This window comes from Sarcophilus harrisii, chromosome 5, assembly GCF_902635505.1.
Source record: "Sarcophilus harrisii chromosome 5, mSarHar1.11, whole genome shotgun sequence".
Lineage (NCBI taxonomy): Eukaryota > Metazoa > Chordata > Mammalia > Dasyuromorphia > Dasyuridae > Sarcophilus > Sarcophilus harrisii.
The window spans coordinates 238,393,386-238,418,255 of NC_045430.1; the positions used below are offsets into that span (position 1 = coordinate 238,393,386).

Sequence of the window (24,870 nt, forward strand, 5' to 3'; positions counted from 1 at the left end):
CAATTTCATAAAGGCATTTCTTTTGAAGAAGCTATTGTTTACTTCTGAAAAGTCTTCTTGGAGAGATTGCCAAGGTACTTTATTATTATTATTATTATTTTGTTAATTATTCATCTTGATTTTTTTAGGAACTTACTTTAAATGCATTTTATCTAATCAACAAGTATATTATAATTACATCATTTTTTTCCACTTAATAGTATTTTATTATTTTTCAATTATATGTAAAGATAATTTTCAGCATTCACTTTTATAAGATTCTCAGTTCCAAATTTTTCTCTCTCAACCACCTTCTCTAAGACAGCAAGCAACCTGATATATATAATACCTGTACAGTCCATGTTTTCATATTTCATGTTGTGAAAGAAGAATCAGGGGGAAAACTACAAGGGGAAAAAGTAAAATAGTATACATCGCTTTTTTTAAAATAATTTTTTACATTTTACAAAATACATTTTCTCAGTTGATTCTTTGAACTCTACCTTTCCAATTTACTCTTTACTACTCTGTTCAGTTCAGGAAGAACATTATCTTAAATAGGCATTATCCTAATTTTATAGTTTGAGGAAACTGAGATTAAGAAATTAAAACTTGTAACAGTAAATAAGTGCAGCACAGAATCAAATGCATATGTTCATGATCTATACTATGTACTCTTTCTGGCACACCATTCGGCCTTAAAATGAGATCTCAAAAAATATCCACAATTCTTAAATGAAATGAATTTTTCTAAAATAAGTTTTCCCAATTTATAACTTCATATTTAATCTTTTATGTGAAAATATTTATAAATCATTAAAACTGTATTAAGAAATGCACAGAATGTATAATTTTTTAAAGTTCATAGTTGCTGTTTTACTACTAAATATGTACTTGACTATATATATATATATATATATACAAAATCTTATTCAAGAAGTAGTAATGCCTACTTTTGATAAGCAAAAAATGCTAGTGTAGACATAACTCTATTATATAATTATGTAACATACAGTATCACTTCAAGTCCTTTCCAGAAAGTTTTAAATATACATAAAATCCAAATAGAAAAGTGCTTTTTTCTAGAATATTTCTAAAAACATGGTTTTAACTAAAGATCTTATTTGAATCTTATAGAACATCAGTATACATGTTATAAATATGTCAGTCCTTTCATAATTTAAGCTATCCTATGGCACAGAATCAAGTGTTTAAACCTTGCCTCTCAGAATCCTCCAGTAAGCACTTAACAAATAAATGTATGTTGATTGAATTTATTTTTAAGAGTACTACAAAAAGATAGAAAATGAAATATGAACAGTTTAAGAAATAAACATTATGTTCTGAAAATGTGATAAACTGATTGCTTATAATTTTGTAGTATTTTTAATATGCACTCATATAAACTAATTTCCCCATAATTGGAACATTGAATAAATGCCTTAACTTCTTAAAGTAAAAAAAAACTTTCAGTAAAGAAACTTTCTCTTTTTATTTCCTTCCACTCTTCATCCTTTCCTTTCTGCTCTCCTCTTTCTTTCACTCCCTGAGATTTAGATGGTACTTTCAAAAAAAAGAAATGTTTCAATCCTGTAACAGCTGATTTTTTTTTTCCTTTTTTAAAAAGTGTGTCTATGTAATACAATAATATAAAATAATGAAATTTTTCTCCTCTCTCACTTGTCCCTTTAGCTTATCGCTAGTTATAGCTATCCAATTCTCATCTTTAGATCACTTCCACCATTTTTCACTTTTGTTCCTGCACCTGTGATGCTCAATGAAGATAGAGAAAAGACACACACTGTTCTGACTGGGTCATTACAAATTTATATTATAAAATCTCAACTGGGCCCTCATTGCTGCTAGGAAACGTACTGTACCTCCCTTATCACCTCACCATCCCACTCTCCAAAACTGCTTTTTCAAACCTTCCATGGCTCCCCATCCCTCTACTCTCTCAGCTGAGAACCTTATATTTTACAGAAAAAAATCGAGGCCTTTCACTATCACCTCTTCCTTCCTTCTTCCTCATCTTTCCTCATTCAGATGTCTTCTGCCATTCTGTTCTCTCCCTTCTCACATTTTGGAGTGCCCTGATTCCTTACCCTCTACTTGTTCAGGAAATTCCATTCCATCCGTTTTCTCCAACAGGTCAGCGCTCCTATCATTTCCCATTCTACAAACATGCCCATTCTCCCCTATCCTGAAAACACCCTCACTTGAGCTTTCATCTCTTAATATCTGTCCTTGGAAGCCAAACTCCTTGAAAAAGCTTCCATGATAGATGCATCCACGTTCTTTCTTCTCATTCTTTTAACCCCTAACATCTGATTTCAGACCTTACGATCCCTCCACAACTGCTCTTTCCAGATAGTCACATGGCCTTTCCTCAGTCCTTATTCTCACATTATCTCTCAGCCCTCTCTTATTTAAACTCCAACCTCTGTCGTCTTTAATAGATTCTCCTCCAGAACATGCCCTTGACCACAGATGTCCGTAAAGTTCTGTCCTTCTCTTCTCTGGCTCCTACCTACCTCAATTGATGAGCTCCTCGGCTCCCATAGATTTAATTATCTTTATGCTTTTGTTCAGTCATGTTCAATTCTTCAGGAAACCATGTGGGGTTTTTTCAGCAAAGATCTTGGAAGGGTTTGCCATTTCCTTCTCCAGTTCATTTGACATATGAGGAAACTGAGGCAGGCAAAGTGAAATGACTTGACTCTGTTCATCTAAAATATGGCACATTTTCTTTCCACTTACTGCTGAGGACAAGACCATCCTACTCATCCCTCAGGTTCCCAACCTTGGCTTCATGCTGGATTTCTCACTGTTTCTCTTAATATCCAAGCCCTTGCCAAGACCTTTCTATTTGACTTCTTCTCTCCTCTGACATTGACCTTACCCTGGTACGGGTCCTCACATCCAGATTACTGCAATAACCTATTGCTGGGTCTAATGCCTTTTAGTCTTTGCGGGCTCCAATCCATCCTCCATTCAGCCACTACAGTGATTTCCCTGTAGTTCAGGTCCAATCATGTCACACCCTACCCAACAATACTTAAGAGCTTCCCATTCATTGCCTCTTAGACCAAAAACAAAATGCACAATTTGATATTCAAAGCACTTCAAAGCCTGGCCCCCTGCTACCTTTCCAAATGTCAGACAACATGAATATACTCTTTGATCCCATAACACTGGTCTCTGGACCATTCCACAAACAAGATACTCCATCTCTCAGCTCCATGCATTTTCTCTATCTCTGATGTCTGAAACAGACTTAACTAACTTAACTAACCATTGAACTCTGCTGTCTTTTAAGTTGCAACTAAAATCCCACCTTCTACAGCACCTTCTCCAGCCCCCCTAGTATGTTTTTTCTTCCGTTAATTATTTTTATTTCTCCTCTATAGACAGACAGACACACACACACACACACACACACACACACACACACACACACTTACTTTGATGGTTTTATAATTCCTGACAAGATACAATGTTTAATCTTTTTTTAGAGGCAGTATTTATTATAACTTTTTAACTTGTGTCAATTTTAGAGGAAGAACGGAAGGATCTTCTTTGTCATACCCTGTGTGATATTTTAGAAACTGCCTGCTCTGAGAACTCTGGATCTTACTCATTGGCAGCATGGATAAGAGGGAAAACTACAGAGGACACTGCAAGTATTTCAGAAGGCCCTGCAGAATCTAGTTGTCAAGAAGAACATACTTGTAAGATGCTACTTTATTTTGATACTAATGCCATTTTGCACTTTATTTAAATTTTCACAATTTAAGAAAAAAACCAACCTTTGTTTTTATGTTTTATCTTCATTTGTGAACCTGGAGTTTGAATACTGATACTTTTTGAATAAGGCTTTCATTTATCTAAAGGCCGTGAATCATTAGCTTTCTTTTAGTAGTCCTCTTTCATGTTTACTTTTTCAGAAAGGGAAAAATACATCTATCAAAAGCAAAAATGTTTTAATTTTGGTTATATTTTCTTTCATTACATGGATTGTACTTTCCAAGCTTCATCTTGTGAGCTCAGTCTATTAAAGTATCTCTTACTATACACTCTCATCATTATTTGTAATTAACATTCTTCTCAGGTATTCCAAAAGGGAAGATTAAGATAATCTACAGTAAAGTTCTTACTGTACTTTCCTCCTTTAAAAAAAAAAATAATATCATTGGTGTTTTTTAGATCTTTCCTAAAATAAAGTTAAGGGAATTTTTTTACATGAGACATTTCTTACCAGATTTTGTCAGTATTATTTGTCTGTCTTGTTTGTGCAAAACAGATTTTTTTTCCTTGACATACCTGGCATTATGATTTTAAAAGAGTAATTTAAAAAAAGAGTTTTAAAGTACGTTTATTTAAGTATGTCAAAATACAGGATGGTGATTTTATATCTAAAGTGAAAATCCAAGAAATTTTTAGCTATTTTTATTAGACATTATTATTATTTTTTTTAATCCTGAAAATACTCTCAATCTCTGTGTGCCAATTGACTGAAATTCTCTAAAATTTTGAGTTTTGTGATATGCTATCTTCTAGTAGTAAAGAAGCCACTTCTAAATTTGTTTTAGTTCAGTTATTGAATTGCTTATAGAAGTCAGTTGATAGTTATAAAGACTTAGTTTTTGTTCTACAGTCAGTTCTAGATAACACCTTATAGCATTTGACAATCTTAAGCATTTTACACTATTTCAATTTTCAGCCAAAGAAATTAAAGTACTAAAAAAAGTTTAGAAACTCTTATTTTCTCTTTCCATGTGCTTCTCCTCTTTCCTGTACCCTCTCTTTCTCAAAATTGGGTGCCAGATTTCTAAAAAATTAATTTTTTTATCCTTACAATATCTATCCTGATTCTTTCATAATCCCATTCCACTGAACTCTGACAGCTATTTAATGTAATTTCATTTGATAAAAGTGGCCCTCCAAATTTTTAAAATTACTTTTGTAGTTATTTGTGTTGAAGGAAAATTTTAATGTTTATTTCATGAGTGAAAATAGTAGAAGACCTAATTATGATTTATATTATGTGTATTGTTTTGTAGGTAATGTAAAGATCATTTAAGGATTTAATATAATATTCTTAGGTTGAGATATGGATGGTATATGGGTATTCAAAGTATTTCATTTCAAGCCTAACTTATTTAAATGACCATTAATCAAATATAATCTTTTAATAAGGCTATTATATATGAGATGTGCTAAAACCTGAGCACCTTGTATTTTTTAAAAAGTCTTATTATGGATTTATTTTCTCTTGTTTTCTCAAGATTTTATCATATTTGGTAAGACATTTAATTTAGGTATCTGGTCTAGAGTCTTTCTAAAAATGAGATCGGTACTTCCTTAACTAATTCAGTTGAGGTCCCAAGATACTTGGTATCATACCAAAGCCTTTTATGTAGTAAATTGATATTGTAGTATTGTACAGCCTCATTTAAAAGTTTATGACTCTGCATGATATTTCATTCAAAGTATATATTTTTTTAAAAATTTAAGGTAGTATTATATCCTTTAAAACGATTGTCTTTGTTTTTGTCAGGAAATTTTGAAAATTTATCTTAGATACATAAAAGTGAATTAGACTTATGTAAAATATGATTTCATCATAAATATTTTCTTGTGCCTGTTATTTCCTGTTTTCTATGCTTTGTTCTGTTTCTTGTATTTCTGTAATATTTTTCCATTATTCTTGCCTGCTAAGCAATTTTGTCTTGTTCTGTTTTTTTTTTGTTTTGTTTTGTTTTTTGCTGTACATTTTACTATAAATTAACTTTTTGTCTGCTTTCATGGGATACAGTGCAATAAAAATTATTGGGATTATGATCCAGTAGAATTAATTGTATTTGTAGAAAATTAAGCACAATCCGTTAACATTTTAGTACAAATTATTTGTTTGGGTTTTGTTCTGAATTGCATATTTTATTCTGTGTAAGCATACCAATTTCAGTGGCTTATGTGATGTATATTTGTGGCTTATTAGTAAATGCACATTTGTTTGCAATATTAGAGTCTCAGGTTCAATTACAACTTTGTTTCCATGAGTAATGTATTTGGTACATGAATTCACCTCTCTACTTAATTATTAAAGTATCTTAAGTTTTTGTCTTTTCAGAAGATTCAGGTTAGGTTTAAACTGAATTCAGAATCATTCAGTAGGAATTTTTCATAGCTGGTCATTGAGAAGTTTTGTTCATTAGCTCTTTTTTTTTTTAAATGCTAGAATTTAAGGCCTCTTTATTTTAAATGAAATGAGGCATTTGCATTGATACAAGACTTTTAGGGATATTGTTTCCTTTTATTTCATTATTTTGTGGGGTTTTTTTTTCATTTATATTTGTACATTCTTAAAATACAATTGATAAAGAGGTAAATTGACAAAAGTACTCAAAAATTGTTTGAATAATTGCAAGGAAACAGATCTAAAGCAGTTGTTGAACCTGAATATACTCAGATTGCTATGTCTTTGACATTTGAGGCATTTAACACCAAAAATTAATAAGATAAAGGAAAAAAATAATGAAAGAATATTTTACAATGGATGACAAAATTTAAAAAATAAGTATTTTTAAAAGCAGACTTACTAAATTGAATGTTAGATATTTTAACTTTTAAAAAGTAGAATTCCTGCATTACAAAATGATACTCACCTTTCTTTAAAAAGTAATTTTTTTTTTAGTTGATTGTAAAGTGTAACTTAGTTAACACTGCTAATAAAAATTTAAAAGGTCTAAATTTATGCTTACAATTATAAATTGGGCAAAACACTAACCTGAAATTTCTTCCCATTCTGCAAGCCCTAATAGCTTAGCTTAATTAAAAGGAAATGTAACTATCAAATTAATATTTTGTAATTTGTGTCAAAAATATTTTAGTTTAATCACAAAAATTTAAATGCCAAAATGTTTTATTTCTTTATATAATAATAAAATTGAAGATAAACTGGTAATCTTAAGCGGGGGAAGGAAATAAGAGACAGACATTATATTTGAAGCTTGAAAATATTTATAGCTTGCTGTGTGTATCTTGTGTCATTTATTTGCCATGTGTAGTGCTGAAAAGTGTCTTTTATGTATAGCTGCCTTGGCTGTCGAAGAGCTTGGCTTTGAGCGGTTTCATTCATTAATTCAGTAAGTAACATGTTGGAACATTTAAAATACTTATTTTGTGGGCACATTACTTTTTGAAGTTCATTCATACTATGGAAAGGGGAAAGGTGCTTTAAAATATAGTATTGAAACTTTTGAATGTGAATTTTAAATGAATACTTTGAGAATAACTTTTTTATATTGTATTTAAAGGATAGAAAATAGTATATGCTTATTATATATAAAAATTTCCCCAATTCTTAATTATTAAAATTAATAATAACTTATTCATAGAAATTATTTTCATAGGGAAAATGGGAAAAAAAAGTAATTAATGCTAAATTACAATTGTCTTTACTCTAAGAGAATAGAAGGATTTACATGGTTCCCAACTTCTTTTCAATTCTTTATTATATGATAAAAGAGTAGATATGCTTCCTGATTAATTTATTAAAGTGAAGTTTGGATCAGAATTTAGACAGCACTTTCTTTGAAATTAGCTTAATTGTTATTTGGTTTCTCATATTCATATCTATAATAAATTTTTTTTGATATTTCAGGAGGTGTTTTTTAAATTTTTTTGTTTTTTAACTTTTCCAGTGATTTCATAATTCTAAAGAACTTCCAAAAAAGAAAATTTTTGTAATCATTTGAAGTATTCTGTTTAGCAAATATTTTTATCATGAGAAATTCAATATTCTTTTTGACTGAATTGCATCAAATCTACCTTATTTTCTAAATTACACATACACACACTTATAATTGAATAATGTTAATCCCAGACATTACCCATATAATGTTTAGGTCCGAGATATGATGATATCCCTCCCAAGTAGCATTTCTGTCTTACTGGATTCCATGTATTGGGCAAAACTAATAGTCTAATCATCTCTGCTGAAGGATATGATTGTTTTTTTTTGTTTTTTTTTTTGTTTTTGACATTTTCAGGTCTATTTATTTATTTATTTATTTATTTTATTTAATAGCCTTTTATTTACAGGATATATGCATGGGTAACTTTACAGCATTAACAATTGCCACACCTCTTGTTCCAATTTTTCACTTCTCACCCCCCCACCCCCTCCCCTAGATGGCAGGATGACCAGTAGATGTTAAATATATTAAAATATAAATTAGATACACAATAAGTATACATGACCAAAACGTTATTTTGCTGTACAAAAAGTATCAGACTCTGAAATATTGTACAATTAGCTTGTGAAGGAAATCAAAAATGCAGGTGTGCATAAATACAGGGATTGGGAATTCAATGTAGTGAAGGATATGATTGTATGAGAACCTATTTAATACTCAACATCTTATTTGTTATAGTTTTTTAAACATATAAAATAATTTAAAATATCAACAATTCTGCCTTTTCCTTGATTATTGGTTTATACTTTTTATGATTAAGTTACTAATGTTCATTTCCTTTTTCCCCCCAGCAAAAAATCATTCAAAAGTTTTCCTGAACTAAAAGAAGCTATTTGGGATCAGTATTCCATGTGGGCAAACAAATTTGGAGTATTGCTTTTTCTGTATTCGGTGATACTCACAAAGGTTTGTTTAAGAAGTGAATACCTATCACTTGTTAATTTCAGTTGAGTACTTTCTTTCCTCTTTTAGATGAATATTATTTAGTCTTAAATTTTAGATGTTTTTGTTTTAAAGTTTAGAAATGGCTATATTCTTTTTCATACTATAAGGGAAAAAATCCTTATCTACTTATTCTTTACCCTTTTAAGAGTTAACTTCCCCACTCTCAGACACTATAGTGAGGTAATCAGTAGAGATTGCCAGTAACTTTCTAATGACCAAATCCAATTGTTTTTTTCTCTTTTATCTCTTTTCCTCACCACTTTTTACTTAGCATTCTCTTTCCTTAGTTTCTGTTTTCACAGGTTTAATGATCATTTCTAGCTAGATGATTCCCAAATTTATACCTCAAATCCTGTCTTCTCCAGTTTGGGCTCCTCATCTTTAATTTCTTACTGATCATTTTTACTTTATTATCCTGTTATTTCCCAAAACTCCCCAAGTCTAAATAGAACTCATCATTACCCTGAAGTGCTTTCTCCTCCTGGCTACTGTTTCTGCCAACCATTCTCAGAGTCATGTAAATTCAAAACCACAGTGATCTTTAATAACCTTTTTACCTTTCTTCTTTATCCCCAATATTGAATCAGTCAGCAAATTCCATTGATTATTTATTCATGGCGTTTCTTGCATCTGCCTCTTTCTTTTATCCCACCTCCATCAGTAAAGGTCTTTACCATCATTATTTCCTCACTTTTCTCAAATCTCTCTACATTCCAGTCCATCTTGCAGCTAGCCCTCAAACTAGTTTTCCTAATTACTATTTTGGTCAAAAGCTTACTGGGATTCTTGACATGTAGTATGACATTTTAAATCCCTTTCTAATTTGATTACTTACTTTTTCATTCATACTTCTCACTACTTAACTACACAAATCCATTACATTATCTGTGCACATTGACCTATTTTGATAAACTACCAGGACCATTCTTTATTGAGCTTATGACATTTTACCTGCCTAAAAACTTTGTTCTGCCTAATTTCTACCTATTTGTCATTTGTTTGAATGTGAAGTTTTCATAGATCATTTCATTACGGTGATCTCTCCCTCCATATTTGGTAATTGCCATGTACTTTTCTGCCTTGTGAGTTGATTAGTAAAAAGTTCAATGAGATTATTTTGTTTTTGTATCCTCCTGCAGTACTTATGAGTGTTGGAGGTATTCAGGATGCATTTGATATTGGTCTGTCATTATAGTTTTACAGATAGCTGTTAGCCTAATCCAACTATATCTTTATGTTGGTTTGAGCATTTATCTGAATCTATTTCTTTTTGTAAGCAGTGAATTAAGCATCCTGTGTCTTTGTTACACAAATACATATAGTCTACTCATAAGTTAGGAAGTCATATCTTTTTTTTTTAATACTATTCAACTTAATTTTTAGAAGATTATGTTAATACAAGATCAGATTAAAGCCTTTTTTTTTTTTTTTTTAAACCCCACTGTGTAGGGTAAACATTTCCTTTTACTGTGGGTAATTTCTTTTCCCAAATACAATTAGTGTATATTTTAAGCACACAGAATTCTCTGAAATATACTTGGGCATTTCTCATTTAGGTACCATAATCTAATATATACCTGAGTAGATATAATAGGCAAACTGAGAGACTGAATCATAATTAATAAAATGTTAGGCTTGATGTTAAGAAGACCTGTATTCAAGCCCTGCCCTTAACATATACTAGCTGTGTGACCATGTACAAATCAAACCTCTCAATGACCTCAAGCAGTTGTCTTATACAGATTGTGAAAACAGTTTCTACATCAGATTTTCCCCATGAATAAAGGCATAACTTGAAATGTTTGTCTCCTCCCCCCTAAAAAAGTAAAAATTAAAATGTTAAGTAATTTTTACCTCCTAAATTCAGAGCATAATTTTAAATCTTTTAACATAAGAAATATATCTCATTATCCTTCTAAGTTCACAGAACTTATTGTAGCCCCTCCCCCCCAAAAAAAAATAATGTTAGGACTTGTGTTCCTTTCTAATAAAGTTTCTTGTTCTTTTTACTTGAGATGTCTCGCCACAAGCAACATTATTTGTTTTTCCTGTTTGTTTATTTTATATTAGGGATTGATCAGTGTAAAACACTTTTAATCTAATTAAAAACATGCCAATGAATTGTAATAATTGGTTTCTTTAGGGTATTGAAAACATAAAAAATGAAATTGAAGATTCAACAGAACCTTTGATAGATCCTGTATATGGACATGGCAGGTAATGAATTAAGATGTCTTTATACAGTCATCACATAATATAAGACACTGTACTAGGAACTAGTTAACAGTATTGTTTTCAGGAACATAACTTGTTCTTTTATGACTTGATTTTCTTATATATAAAGTATTGAATGAAGTTTTCTTCCATATATTAAAGATATTTATATTTCACAGGATAATACTTTTGCTTTAGGAAAATGAAACTTAGTGATTTTTGAAATTCTATTTTGTTTCCATTTCATAGATGAATATTTTCCAAATAAAATTTACTTCTTCTTAAAAATGAAATTAGTACCAATTTCATCCCATCTCTCTAACCTTAACTGTTTAGCTAATTCTTTTCTTCACTTTATTCTGTTACTTTTATTCAAAATAATTTTCAAGAGATGTGGAAAGAAAATAGCAAAAAGATTAATCCTGTCCATTACATTGTTGTAGTCACTAATTGCCACTTATTTTCTTGACGTCACACAGACTTTCTCGAGTGAATTCAACACGTTTCAATACCTGTAATTAATAATTTTGATATTCAGTAATGAAAGTAAATGGTATTAATATTGAATATTATCAGTTTAACATTCTCTTCACTTATATAATACTATCTTTTGTAAAGATCTTAAATTTATATAGAATATGTAATGTTCTATATAAATATATAGAATAGGGAATAAAGTTTAAGGATCAGGTGACATTTAAGAAATGAAAAATTTTGGAATTAAGACATCTCTACCCTTCCCCCCTCCCTAAAATCATAGAATTCAATACAAAGAATTAAAAGTTAAATGATATGTGCCTTTAAAATAATTTTATTCAAAAACAAATAATTGTTTGCTTCTGGGTTTTTGTTTATTAATTACAGATTTTTTTTATGTTAAATAGCCAAAGTTTAATTAACCTTCTACTAACTGGGCATGCTGTTTCTAATGTATGGGATGGAGATAGAGAGTGCTCAGGAATGAGTAAGTATATTCTTTATTATTTGTATAACTTTTATTGATTGTATACTTTTTGTCTAGTGTAAATTGATTATTTTTTCTGTCTGTTTTCTAGCTTTCCATTACCTTATAGAGGACAAGAGTGTCCCAATAGTAGAATCCTTTACAGGGTCAGAGGTACTTATAATCTACCTAATTTTCTTAAGTTGAAATATAAAATAAATCTGAGAAGCCTTTATAAACAAGAGTATATAGAGAACTCTCACAAATACTCACAATTTTGGAATTCCTATGTCCCATTATTTGTAAGTTAATATTTTTGCTACTTTAAATTTTTTGGATTATATCTAATAATAAATCTGATCATTTCATTTCAGAAATCTACCATTTTCCCCCATTTAATATTAATGTGTTGCAGAAATCATTTACTCAGTCCAACTACTCAAAGAAAGACAATTTTCTAATTGATTACAGTTGAAAATAGAATAGGCTTGACTTTCTAAAAGAAATTACCGGAAAAAGTATGGAAAAAGTTGGATAGTAATTGCCATAGTTTGCCAATGCATGCCTTTCATAAAATGATACGGTTAAATTACGGTTTTCTTTAAGAGTAAAGCCATACAATAGTAACTGCATTTAAAATGATGACATTTTTCTTAATCATTATTTTTACAATAATTGGTTTTGTGTGTGTGTGTGTGTGTGTGTGTGTGTGTGTGTGTTTTATTACAAGTATGTATTGGAAATGTCCTAGTTCCAAATAGCTGAAAGAATACAATTTCATAGAAAAAACCCCACAGAAACATATCTTTCCTTCTTCCTAAATTCCCCAAATCATCAATTCTAGAACTAGAAGAGAACTTAAGGATCATTTAATTCAGGCTTCTTGGGTTGCAGATGAGGGAACTGAAGCCCATGGAGTTTAAAGAGAGTTAGTGGCTCCAGGTCATTCAATCAGTTATTGACAAAGTTGGGTGGCGATTTTAATTTTCTTGGCAATCTTAATTTATTGTTCTTTGCACTATGCTACTAACTCCTTTCTCTCTTCTTTAGTAACATGAATTCATTTCCTTGAGTCACTTAACCTCTTGTCTCCAGTACTGTACATAGATCAAAAACATAGGGTTAGAAGGCTTTGTTCATCATAGTGACAGACTTTTAAGGAGGGAGAAGATATTGCTCATAGTTAGGAGATTCACAGTATGCTGAAGAAGGTATAATTAGGTGGTTTGGTTGATGCATCCCCTTTATATAAGTCTTATACAATACTAAAGTCCATACATTTAGCCAAAATAATAAACAGAAAATTGTAACTTTAAAGCTGTCCAGTTCTATGGCAATTTCTCTCATTTGACTCTCTTTTCCTGAGTCCAGTTCAGAAGATTTTCAAACATTTATTTTTGCAAGGTATTATGCTAGGTGCTAAAAAATACAAAAAAAGAAATGATCCCTGCTTTCAAAGGGAAGGAAGAATACATGTCCACAAATAAATATAGAGTATTTGCTAGAGTAAGAGGATGTTATCAGGTGATATCAATAAAGACTTTGTAGAAATTATCACCTGAGCTTTACTTTGAAAGAAATTAAAGACTCTGTGACCTAGAATTTAAGGAGAAATTTAATTCTAGACATGAAGAACTACTTCCAGTACATAGATATGGGAACTATAATATCTTGTCCACAGACTTTCCACCTTCATGGACAATAAGAGAGAATTAATGGTGTAGAGGAATAAGAAATAAATCCAAAAAATAGGTGGAAAACAAAATGGGAAGAGATTGAAATACTAGACTAAGGAATTTGAATATTTTTCCTAGAGACATATTAAGGAGCTTTTGGAGATTTTGAGTAATGTGTGGTCAAATGTGTGTCTTAAGAATATTAATTTGACTTATTTGTGGAGAACTGATTGGATTTGGCGAGACTGGAAACAGAGAGTCTATTGTAGTAGACTTGGTGAAACTTGACGAGAATCCAAACTAATATGGAATCATATACAGAGAAAGAGGGGTTATTGTGAGGTAAGTTATGGAAATAAAAATCAACAGGTCTTGACAAATGATTAGATATAAGGGGAGGGTAGAGAGAAAATAGCTAAACATGGCTTTAAGAATATAAAATTCAAGTGGCTGCATAGATGATGATGGTGATTATAGGAGAAATAGGAAAGTGTTGGAGGAGGATGGTTTTAGGGAAAATATTAGTTCTCTTTTATACATGTTGAGTTTGAGATGCCTCATTGCAGATGTCCAACTGGAAATTGATGTTGTGGGATTGAAGTTCAGGAGAACCCGTAGGAGCTGATGAAATCAAGGGAGAGACTTACAATATAGGTACAGCAAACCCAACTTAGCTAATTTGTTCCATTAAGTTATAAACAGCAAAAACATTAATTTTATAGGGTGTCTGGAAAAATAGCATTATAGAAGGTTTTTTTTTTTTAACATTATGGGATTTTGAATATAATGTATGATAAAATTGTGAAAAGTTAATGTTCAGGGCAATATTTTGCCAGTATATGACAGACATTTTGCTTGTTTTCCTTATGTTCTTGCTTTTGAGTATATTGTAGATATTCTGATTTCAATAGAGAATTGGTGTACCACAGTGAGTGAACTGGTGTCAAGGGTTAATGAAAATGAAAAATGAAGCTAATTTTCTGTGAGCTTTCAAACTCTCAGTACTGTTGTGGAAAATGTAAATGAATAGCTTTAATAAATTAACATAGATGATTCAGATGCATATTCTTTTTCTGTCAAAAATATTATACATTAAAATGTAGTATGAGTAACTGGAAGCTATCTATTAAGGTAAAAATAATCCTCTTTTGGGTAATTGCCTCATTTGAATACTGTTCCATTCACCCCAGTTTAGGGGAGGAGACATGTTATGTTTTGTTTTGTTTTGTTTTGTTCCGACTTGATACTGGTTTTTCTCAACTTATATTAGATTTAAAGCAATTTAAACAATTTTCTTTTAGTCAATCTTATTTATTATTGTTTTAGTGATTGCTTTTTATCCTTTTGAGTGTTAGTGTGGCAAAATACAGAAAAAGCTATACAAAGAAGAACAAAAAGTGCCCAGCAGTCTGGAGCTATAATAGTTTTAAGCAATTAACCTTCCATACCTCCAGAGTTAGATTTAGAAAACATTGAAATGGGAATAATTGGTTCATAATAATGTCCTGAGCCACCAACAAAAGGTTCAGTTTTGTTACATTATACTCTGATCAGAAAGTATAATAATAACAAAAACAAAAAAATAACTCATATTTATATGAACTTTTAAAAACTGATAGGTTATACAAGGGATACAATGGCTTAGTGCATTGAAAACTAGCCTCATAATCAGGAAGACCTGTGTTTAAATCCTGTCTAGCACATGGTAGCTGGGACCCTGGGAAACTTATTTAACCTCTTAATACCTCAACAGCACTTGAAGATTGCAAGTTGCAGAAAAGATAGCCACCTACATTGGTAGAATTTCCTTATCCAAAAAGTATTTCTCTATACTAGAAAAATCACAGATCTAGTCTGATCACAGGACCAGTCTTATACATAGACATAGACATACACATGTGCATATGTGCATGTGTATGAGGCAGGTGCTCATGGAGAACTAAGGCTAAGAGGAGCTAAATACGTGCATAGGATTACATGGATGATAAGTGCTTGAGGTAGATTTAAACCTACATTTTCCTAACTCCCAAGTCTAATATTTACAAAACTGTTGATCAAAAACAAATAAAAGAGGTTTTGATGAATAATAGATAAGCACTTAATGCTCTAGAAAATTTTGCTCTCCAGAATAACTCTATTCCAAAGTGTTTCAAATACACATTTTACTATGTGTAAATAGTTTGTTATAGTATTTTAGGGTAGCTGCCTATTTAAAAAGAAGATTTCATATTTCCCTGGTTCACCTGCAATCCTTTAGTTGGCTTCACATTCTGCCTTGGGATTGATGCTTTGCTTATATGGAGATCATGTTCTTTTAAGGTTATTGATTTTTTTTTTAAACTTCTCTTTGTATTCCCAATCAGTTATTCTGTCTTCTGTTTCTTTGATGAAAATTGCTTCTATGGAGCCAAAGTTTTTTTGTTTGTTTGTTTTGTTTTGGGTTCTTTTGTCCTGTTACTTATTTCTATTGTGCAGGTCATGAATTTTGCTTTCACAATTCTTTTTTTTTTTCTCTTTTGAATCATTCAGGAACAGCCACCTGTGGTTCCATGCCCTTTCCAGAGGGTCACTGCTGATTCATTTTCCTTTATCTTGCAATATTTATTCATAGATGAATTTGTTGGAGGACTTATTCTTTTCTGTTAATTAATAGCTTCCTTGTTGATTTATCTTCTTGTGCTCAAGGTCTTTAACTGAGTTTTCTTCCTCTTGAGATCTTTGGTAATCAAGTTTTGTTTTTTTCTTTTTTTCCCTTCCTTGTTGCTCACTTTCTGCCTCCTTCCCCTTTGAAGATATTTCCGGGCTTTAGAACTCATAATTCTGGACAGTTATATTTCACAAAAGGCAGTTAAGTGACTTGTTTCAGAGAGCACCTGGCCTGGAGAGAAACCTACCCCGGTTTACATTTGGCCTCAGACACTTAATCTTTGAGCCTGGGCAGTCTGCCTCAGTTTCTTCAAATGTAAGATGGGGATAATGATAGCAACTAACTCCTCAGGTGGTTAGCCCAGTAATTAGCACATGATAGGTGCTTAACGAATGCCTGTTTTCTTCTTTCCTTTCTTTACCAGCCCTTGTTCGTAGCCAAAGTGATTTTGGGGGAGTCATGGGGGGAGACAGTACTGACCCAAGATGGATGGTAGGCTCTTTCCCTCTAGTTTACTGGAGTACCACACACACATATACCATGCCCTGCCCAGTTCCTTTTAATCCTCATTTCTTTGGTTGACCTACAAAATAACACTGCCACACTGTCCTCCCTACTAGGATAAGCTTTTGTCTTTTGGTTTCCAACAACAGAGAGGGAGGATGCTTAAAAGTAGTTCTGTTGCAAATCCGTGCAGCTCTGCAAGATCCTGGTAGATGGTTGAGATGAAGATACTTAGCAAGTATATTACGAGCTAGGATTAGCTTTCTCTGTTGTTAGTTTGTTGGATTGTTTCATTGTTGGTGTCCTAGAGTGTGGATTACAGATGAAATTATTTTTTTTCATTTACATGATTCCTGTTTTAGTAAGAATTTAGAGGTTGTGAGAATTGGACAAAAACCTTGTTTTTTATCTTAATGATACTATTTAAAATTACAAAGCAATAGCTAATGCAATTTTTAATCTTAACACTAGGTGGTGGTAATTGATTTAGAGAAATAACTTAGAATGTAGAAATTTCTCTTTCCCCGTTTCTTCCTCTCCCTCTCCTCTTCCCTTCTTTTTCAACATTCATAAACTTTAAAGCAGTTTTGGCTTGAGGTATATTAAGGACTAAGAAAATCATGAGCTGTACCTTTATTTGACCTACTTCATTGCTTACAGAAAAATTTCTGGTTCACATAATTAAGTGAAAATAATTTTTGGTTCTCTTCATATAAAAAAGGCTTGCAGACAAAACGGATCTTGGTTTTTACTTCAAATAAACATTATTTTATAAGGCAAGGAAAAAATACCTAACTTTCTTAACATAGCATTTATCAAAGTATAAATCTTCCTGCATTAGGGTACTCTTTTTCTCATCTGTGATCTTTCCATTCCTTTTGTTAAATTATATTTTTTATTCCGCAAAAAAAAAAAAAAGTCTTCCCTCCCTCTCACTCCATCCAACTTTCCTTCCCCCAAATGAGATTAAAAGAAAAGCAAAATATCTGTTACAAACATCTATAATCAAACAAAACAAATTTCAGAATTGATCATGTCCAATAAAAATATGTCTCATTCTACACTCTTGAGTACTTCGCCTCTCTACCGGGAGTCTGGTTAGCATGTTTCATCTTTTGTCCTCTTAAAATGATGATTGCTCATTTTGCTGATTAGAGTTGTTAATGTTTTCATAGTTGTTTGTCTTTACCATATCATTGTTATTTTTTTTTAAAGCTTTTTATTTTCAAAACATATGCATGGATAATTTTTCAGCATTGACACTTGCTTGGCCTTGTGTTCCAGACTTTCCCTTCCTTCCTTCTACTGCTTCCCCTAGATGGCAAGTAATCCAATATATGTTATACATATTAAAATATATATTAAATCCAATATATGTAAACATATTTATGCAATTCTCTTGCTGCACATGAAAAATCAGATCAAAAAGGAAAGTAAATGAGTAAGAAAACAAAATGGAAACAAGAGCAAAAAGAGTGAGAATGTTATGTTGTGATCCACATTCAGTTCCCACAGTTTTCTGTCTGGGTGTAGATGGCTCTCTTCATCAGAAGATCATTGGAACTGGCATCATCTCATTTCATTGTAAAGAGTCAAGTTCATCAGAATTGATTGTCATATAATCTTATTGTTGCCATGTATAATAATCTCCTGGTTCTGCTCATTTCACTTCAGCATCAGTTCATGTAAATCTCTCCAGACTTCTCTAAAGTCATCTTCCTGATCATTTCTTATAGAACAATAATATTCATTTACCTATACCATATAACTTGTTCAGCCATTCTCCAACTAATGGGCATCTACTCAATTTCCAGTTTTTTGCCCCTACAAAAAGGGCTGCTGCAAATATTTTTGCACATGTGGATCCTTTTCCCTCCTTTAAGATCTCTTTGGGATATAAGCCCCATAGAAAAACTACTGGGTCAAAAGGTATGCACAGTTTGATAACTTTTTGTGCATAGTTCCAAATTGTTCTCCAGAATGGCTGGATGTATTCACAATTTCACCAGCAAAGTATTAGTGTCCCTGTTTTCCCACATCCTCTTCAACGTTCATCATTATCTTTTCCTATCATCTTACCCAATCTGAGAGGTGTGTAGTGGCATCTCAGAGTTGTCTTAATTTGCATTTCTCTGATCAATAGTGATTTACTGTATCATTGTTGTTGTTTAAATTGCTTTACTCATTTTATTCACATCATTCTGTACCAGTTCATAAAAATCTTCCTTGAAACCAACTTTTTTTTAAAAAAATTCTTTCTTATAGAACAACAGTATTCTATCACATTTATATATCACATTTATTCCCTATTTTATGAGCGTCTCTTCAGATCTACATTCTTTGCTGCCACAGAAACAGAATTATAAATATTTTTGTAGATCTTGAATTAGTCTGTTTCAATTAATAGTAATTCCTCTAATTACTCCTTCTCCTTTCTCTCTTTCTTCTTCTGTTGCCTTGTTTAGTCAGGTGTATTTCTGTGCTTATCTGTATATATATATGATTTTTACCTTCTTTTACCAGTTTAAGTGAGAATGAGATTTAGTTGCCAGCAGGTTCTCTAGTCCTTTCCTTTCTCTTTCCATTCTTTTAAGATCAACAAGACTTTACAAAACCAATTGTAGTATCTAACTAGACTCTTGAGTCCCCTGATGATGATAGAGTTCAAAGGGAACATAAATACATCTCTCCGTATTTGAATATGAATAGTTCATTCTTTTTTCATCTTAAGATTTTTCATTTGTTTGTCTTTTTTATGTTTCTTTACATTTGAGTTTGAACTTCAGAGCTATGCAGCTTTATTCTTTTCAGCAGAAATGCTTGGAGGTTCTCTGTCATTAAAGGTCCATTTTTTTTTTCCTTCCATAGGTTTATATTCAGTTTTGCTGGATAAATTATTCTTTGTTCTAAATCTATATCCTTTGCTTTCTGAAATAAGTTGTATACCAAGCTCTTTGCTCTATTTTGATAGTAGCTGCTAAATTATGTGCGATACTGACTGGCTCTTCAGTATTTAAATTCTTTTCTTTTGTTTGCTTGCAGTATTTTTTTCTTTGACCTACACAGTCTGGATTTTAACATCAGTGTTCATGGGAATTTGGGTGATTCTTTTAGGATGTGATTTATGAATTATAATCTTTCTTAATACTCTGTTCCTAAGAGACCTGAGTAGTTTTCTGAGATTTCTTTGAAAGCCAAGATGGTGTATTGAAGGCAAAAGACCAGGCCAATGCCTGCCCAGATCCTTCCAAATATCTCTAAATAATGACTCTAAACAAATTTTAAAGCATCAGAATGCACAACAAAATGGAGTAGTACAGTTTTTCAGGTGAAATTGGCTTGGAAGGTTGCCTGGAGCATGGCCCCAAGTTCAGCAAGCCAAGGTGGGCCTCCAAGCCTCTAACTCAGCAGCAGTGGCAACAATCTCCAGACCTCTCATCTCACAGACATTAAAGACAACTTGGAAGGTCGGCAAGACAGGTTTGTCCCACTAGAATGTAAGGGGAGCCCCAACAAATCAGGAGCAAGTTTTGGGAACCCCTGAATCAACAGTGGCCATAGTAGCTACAGCAGCAGTTTCTGGAGATCTCAACTCATAGATGGGAAGACAAAGGGTTGGTCAGAGGGAGATTGTAGGGCCCTCTTTGCTGACATTGAGATAACACTCTGTTGCTTTGTTCATACTCAGATCTGGGTAGCAGTGCTGGCTCTCACAGTACAGGTCTCTAGAAGGATCTTTGAAAACAGCTGCACAAAATCTCTGGACCCTATGTTGCCCTCTCCATCCTGGAAATAGAAGCCCAGTAATATACTGAGAAAATGGGTATACAATAGAAAAAGATTCTGACCATAGAAAGATACTCTTGTGACAAGGAAAATGAAAATACACACTCAGAAGAAGGATAGCAAAGTCAAAGTTCTTACATCTAAAGCCTCCGAGAAAAATAAAAATTGCTTTCAGATCATGGAAGAGCTCAAAAAGGATTTTGAAAATCAAAAAAGATAGAAGGAAAATTAGGAAGAGAAATAAGGAAATATAAAAGATAATGAGGAGAAGAATGCCTTAGAAAGCAAAATTGACTGAATGTAAAGGAGATAAAAAACTCAATGAGTAAAATAATTCCTTAAAAATTAGAATTGAGCAAATGGAAGCCAATGATTTCATGAGAAATTAAGAAACAATAAAACCAAAAGAATGAAAAAATAAGGAAAAAAAAAAAAAACATTGTGAAATATCTCACTGGAAAAGCAACTGATCTGAAAACAGATCCAGGAAAGATAATTTAAAAATTATTGGTCCACCTAAATGCCAAGATCTAAAGAAAAGAGCCTGGCCATCATCTTTCAAGAAATTATCAAGGAAAACTGTCCTGATATTCTAGAGGGTAAATTAGAAATTGAAAGAATCCACTGATCACTTCCTGAATCTCAAGATGAAAATTCCCAGGAATATTATAGCCAAATTCAGAATTCCCAGGTTAAGAAGAAAATATAACAAGCATCTAGAAGGAAACAATTCAAATATAATGTAGTTACAGTTAGGTTAACACAAGATTTAGCAGCTTCTACATTAAGGAATTGAAGGACTTGGAATATGACATTCTGGAGAGCAATGGAACTAGGATTACAATCCAGAATCACCTACCCACCAAAAATGAATTTGATCCTTAAGGGGGAAAGGTGGATATTCAATGAAATAGAGAACTTTGAAGCATTCATGATGAAAAGACCAGAGCTAAATAAAAAATTTGAATTTCAAATACAGATCTCAGGAGAGGCATAAGGAGATAGTTAGGAAAAGAATATCATAAGGAACTTAAGATTCATCTGTTTATATTCCTACATGGGAAAATGATACTGGCAACTCTAGAACTTTCTCATTATGGCAGTTAGAAGTATATATAGACAGAGGACACAGGTGTGAGTTGAATATAATGGGATACTATGTATAAAAAAAAAAATCAAGATGTGAGAGAAATATACTGATAGAAAGAGAGAGGGAAATTATCTGCCAGAAAAGAGGCAAGAAAAAGTTTTTACAGTAGAGGAAGAGGAGAGAGAATGAGTGAACTAGATTCTCATCAGAATTGGCTTTTTAAAATCTTGCTTCATCTCTTCTGGGAAATCAAGTTGAATTTATGCCTTTGGCTTTTTCTTTTAAGCTTTGCTTATAGTATTTTGTAGTAATTTTCTTCTCTTTGTGTGTCTTGAACATTAACATTTTTTTGTCATGGGATTCTATTTTTATTTTCTCATTCTTCCATCTTTTGACTTTGTTTTTGGACCTATTTAGATTATGCTCTGCACATACCTGGAGGAATGACCTGGGCTTGTCCCATTGCTGTTTTATTGAAATATTGAGTATCATTATTATTATTATTATTATTATTATTATTATTTTATTATTATTCTAGCTCAGAATTAGGATTAGTAAGCTTTCCCAGAATGCTCTGACTTAGGATATCTAAGCTCACCCTCAGGCCTGAGCTGTGTAAGTTCCCAACCTGGGGTTAAGTCTAAACAAGAGTAGACACTTTTGGACTCGGCTGTTGTCAGCCATCTAGAAAGCTCTCCTAGTCCTAAGTGATAAAACTTTGTGATGTAACCAAGGCTTTGCTTAGGTCTGGAATTCTTGTCCTGATTATTCTGCTGCAGAATTCACATTGGTCTAGAAGTTGCAGCAGAGACCTTGCTCTGTTGTTTTTTGAGGGAAGGGGGTGTGATACCAGTGTTGGTTACTTCTGCTCCTCTAATAATGAACATCCTGGGACCTATGACTTCCTCCCCAGGAACACATCCAGGACACAGACATCCTCCTCTGAAACCCTGAATTTGTGACTTGGACCTGGATTAATAGGTGCCAGAAAAACTAGCATCATCTTCTACATAGTGCCGCGGTGTAGGCCTACAAGCTGAATTGACAGTCTATGGCTAACTTGCATTTGGAACATGTAACCAATAAAAGATGGGTTTAACAGAAATGTCCTTTTTGGTTATATAGTTGTGATTCATAAAACCACCATGATTTCTAAGAATTTGTGCATCTCCTCAGAGACAGTGGCGAGATTCATGTATTTGACAAAAAGAGACTATAAAATATTACTGATTATTCAAGAATTATTCTGAGAGATATCCAATAGACACATGGCTGAGAAAGGAGTTTGGCCAGCCATATAACAAGACGAATGAGATTAGATGAACCAGTAGTATGTTGCACTGGTACCATGTAATATTAAAACTAATAAGACTTCTGTGAGTAGAAAGAAGTTTATAAAAATCTGTGTTTATAGGAAGATATGAACAAGAATTGTATGTGATGAAAAGTCTTGAGTGTGCTAAAATTCTTTACTTTAGGAAGAAGTATGCCTATTATTGTGATAGATGTTTCAGATCTTAGAATCATGATAAATGTTACAAGAATATACAATCTGGGAAGCATCCCTTCCTTACAATTTGAATGACTTAGAATGAAATATTTCAGTATGCAACGTTGTTTAGTATGCAATAGTTTTAATATGAAATATCTTGCATGAATTGAGATTATAAGATGACCTTAGCATTATTACTTGAGTTTCAAAATATGAGCATGTCATATTTTTTTTCCCAAAAAATGATTTTTTTTTAGAACAAAAGCCAGTAGATTTTAAAGATAGGATTATAATTATTTCCTAAGAAAATGGGATGAGAGAAAATAAGTCTTGAAAGATTTTAATCTTGTACTTATTATAGATAAGATCATGTCTAGAATACCTATTTATATTTTCCCAGTACAAATTAAGATGAAATTTAATAAAAAAATAAGTTAAATCTTTATATACAAATTCAGAAATTAATTTTCTAAGTATAAGGTAAGGAAATTATGGCCATATAGAACTTAATTTGAAAAAAAGGATTCAGGGTTTTAATGGATTGCAAAACCTATAATACATATCAAAAATATGATACAGCAACAACAAAACTAAAACAAATCCTGATGAAAATATTAGACTGCATTAAGAGAGATGTTCTCCAGGAATTTTAATACATGTGTACTCTTGTCCTATTCAGACTATTTTTGAGTATTGGTTTGGGGTTTGAGTGACTTATTTTAAGAAATAAAAGTTTGATAAGCCGAGGATCATCCAGTAAAGGGGCTCAACAGGTGAGCATTTTGTCAGCTGTTGATTAACTAAAAAGACTATAGTTTTCTATACTGACTTGTGAGTGAATATTCAACCCTCCTTTATATACTTTAGATAAGAGTGAAATTCTTCACAAACACCCTACATAGGAGAAATGGCAAACTCCACCCACTTATTTATTTCTGCACTGATATATTCCTTCTTCATAACTTTCCTCCTCTTTCTTCTAAGACCTCCAGAATAGAATTAATGTATCACTATCATTTCAGGACATTTACTGTTCTGAAGAAAAAATATTTCTTCTCTCCCATTAGTATGTTAGCATTATAGCATCTTACAGCACCTTCTGTTTATTCAAATAAATGTCTTTCTAAGTTTCTCTGGACTCTTTTCTTTGAATTTCAGAGTTTCTGCTCACCTGTGATCCTTCCATCAAGAATACTTGAAAGAGTTCTGTTCTATTAAAGGCTCATTTTTTCCCTCCTTATAATATTATGCTTATCTTTGCAGGGTAAGATATTCTTGGTTGTAAATCTAGTATTTTGTCTTTTGGGGATTCCAAGATAATGTATTTTTAGTAGAACTGACAGATTTTATTTGATCTTTAGTATAGAACCTTAGTACTTAAACTGCTTCATTCTTTATGTTTGCTGTATTTTTTCTTTTGATTGTAGCCTCTAGATTTTAGCTGTTTTGTTCCTGAGACTTTGGGGATTTCTTTCATATTTTATGTGTATTCCTTTCTTATGTGTATTATGTATTATGGTTGTATGTGTTATTAGTGTATTCCTTTAGAACCTCTGGTCCTAATAATTCTGGGCATTTTCATTTATGATATCTTGAAATATGGTATTCACGTTTTTGTTTTTATTTTAAATGATAGTTTTTAGGGAAGCCCATGACTTTTTAATCATCGTCACCTTTTTTTTTCCCAGTCAACTCTTTTTGTTATAACATATTTTATATTTTAATACTTCATATTGTTTGGTTTTATTTACTCATCTCTTCAACGTTAGCTCCTGAAATGAGATTTTTCTTCTAAGGCCAGGCTCAGCTTTCACATAGAATTATCAGCCCTGTT

At 32.0% G+C, this 24,870-nt stretch overlaps 1 protein-coding gene across 2 annotated transcripts in view; it reads left to right on the forward strand.

Moving 5' to 3' along the window:
- MINDY3 (MINDY lysine 48 deubiquitinase 3) overlaps positions 1–24,870 on the forward strand; it is a 95,870-nt gene that overhangs the window by 11,114 nt on the left and 59,886 nt on the right. The window contains exons 3-8 of one of the 2 annotated variants that reach the window (XM_012551269.2): positions 14–74; positions 3,537–3,710; positions 7,076–7,127; positions 8,531–8,645; positions 10,828–10,901; positions 11,783–11,862. In XM_012551269.2, coding sequence (XP_012406723.1) covers positions 14–74; positions 3,537–3,710; positions 7,076–7,127; positions 8,531–8,645; positions 10,828–10,901; positions 11,783–11,862 — 556 coding nt within the window. Of the gene's footprint in view, positions 1–13; positions 75–3,536; positions 3,711–7,075; positions 7,128–8,530; positions 8,646–10,827; positions 10,902–11,782; positions 11,863–24,870 lie in introns of those variants that run through there. The other variant, XM_031939924.1, reaches the window with a different exon arrangement.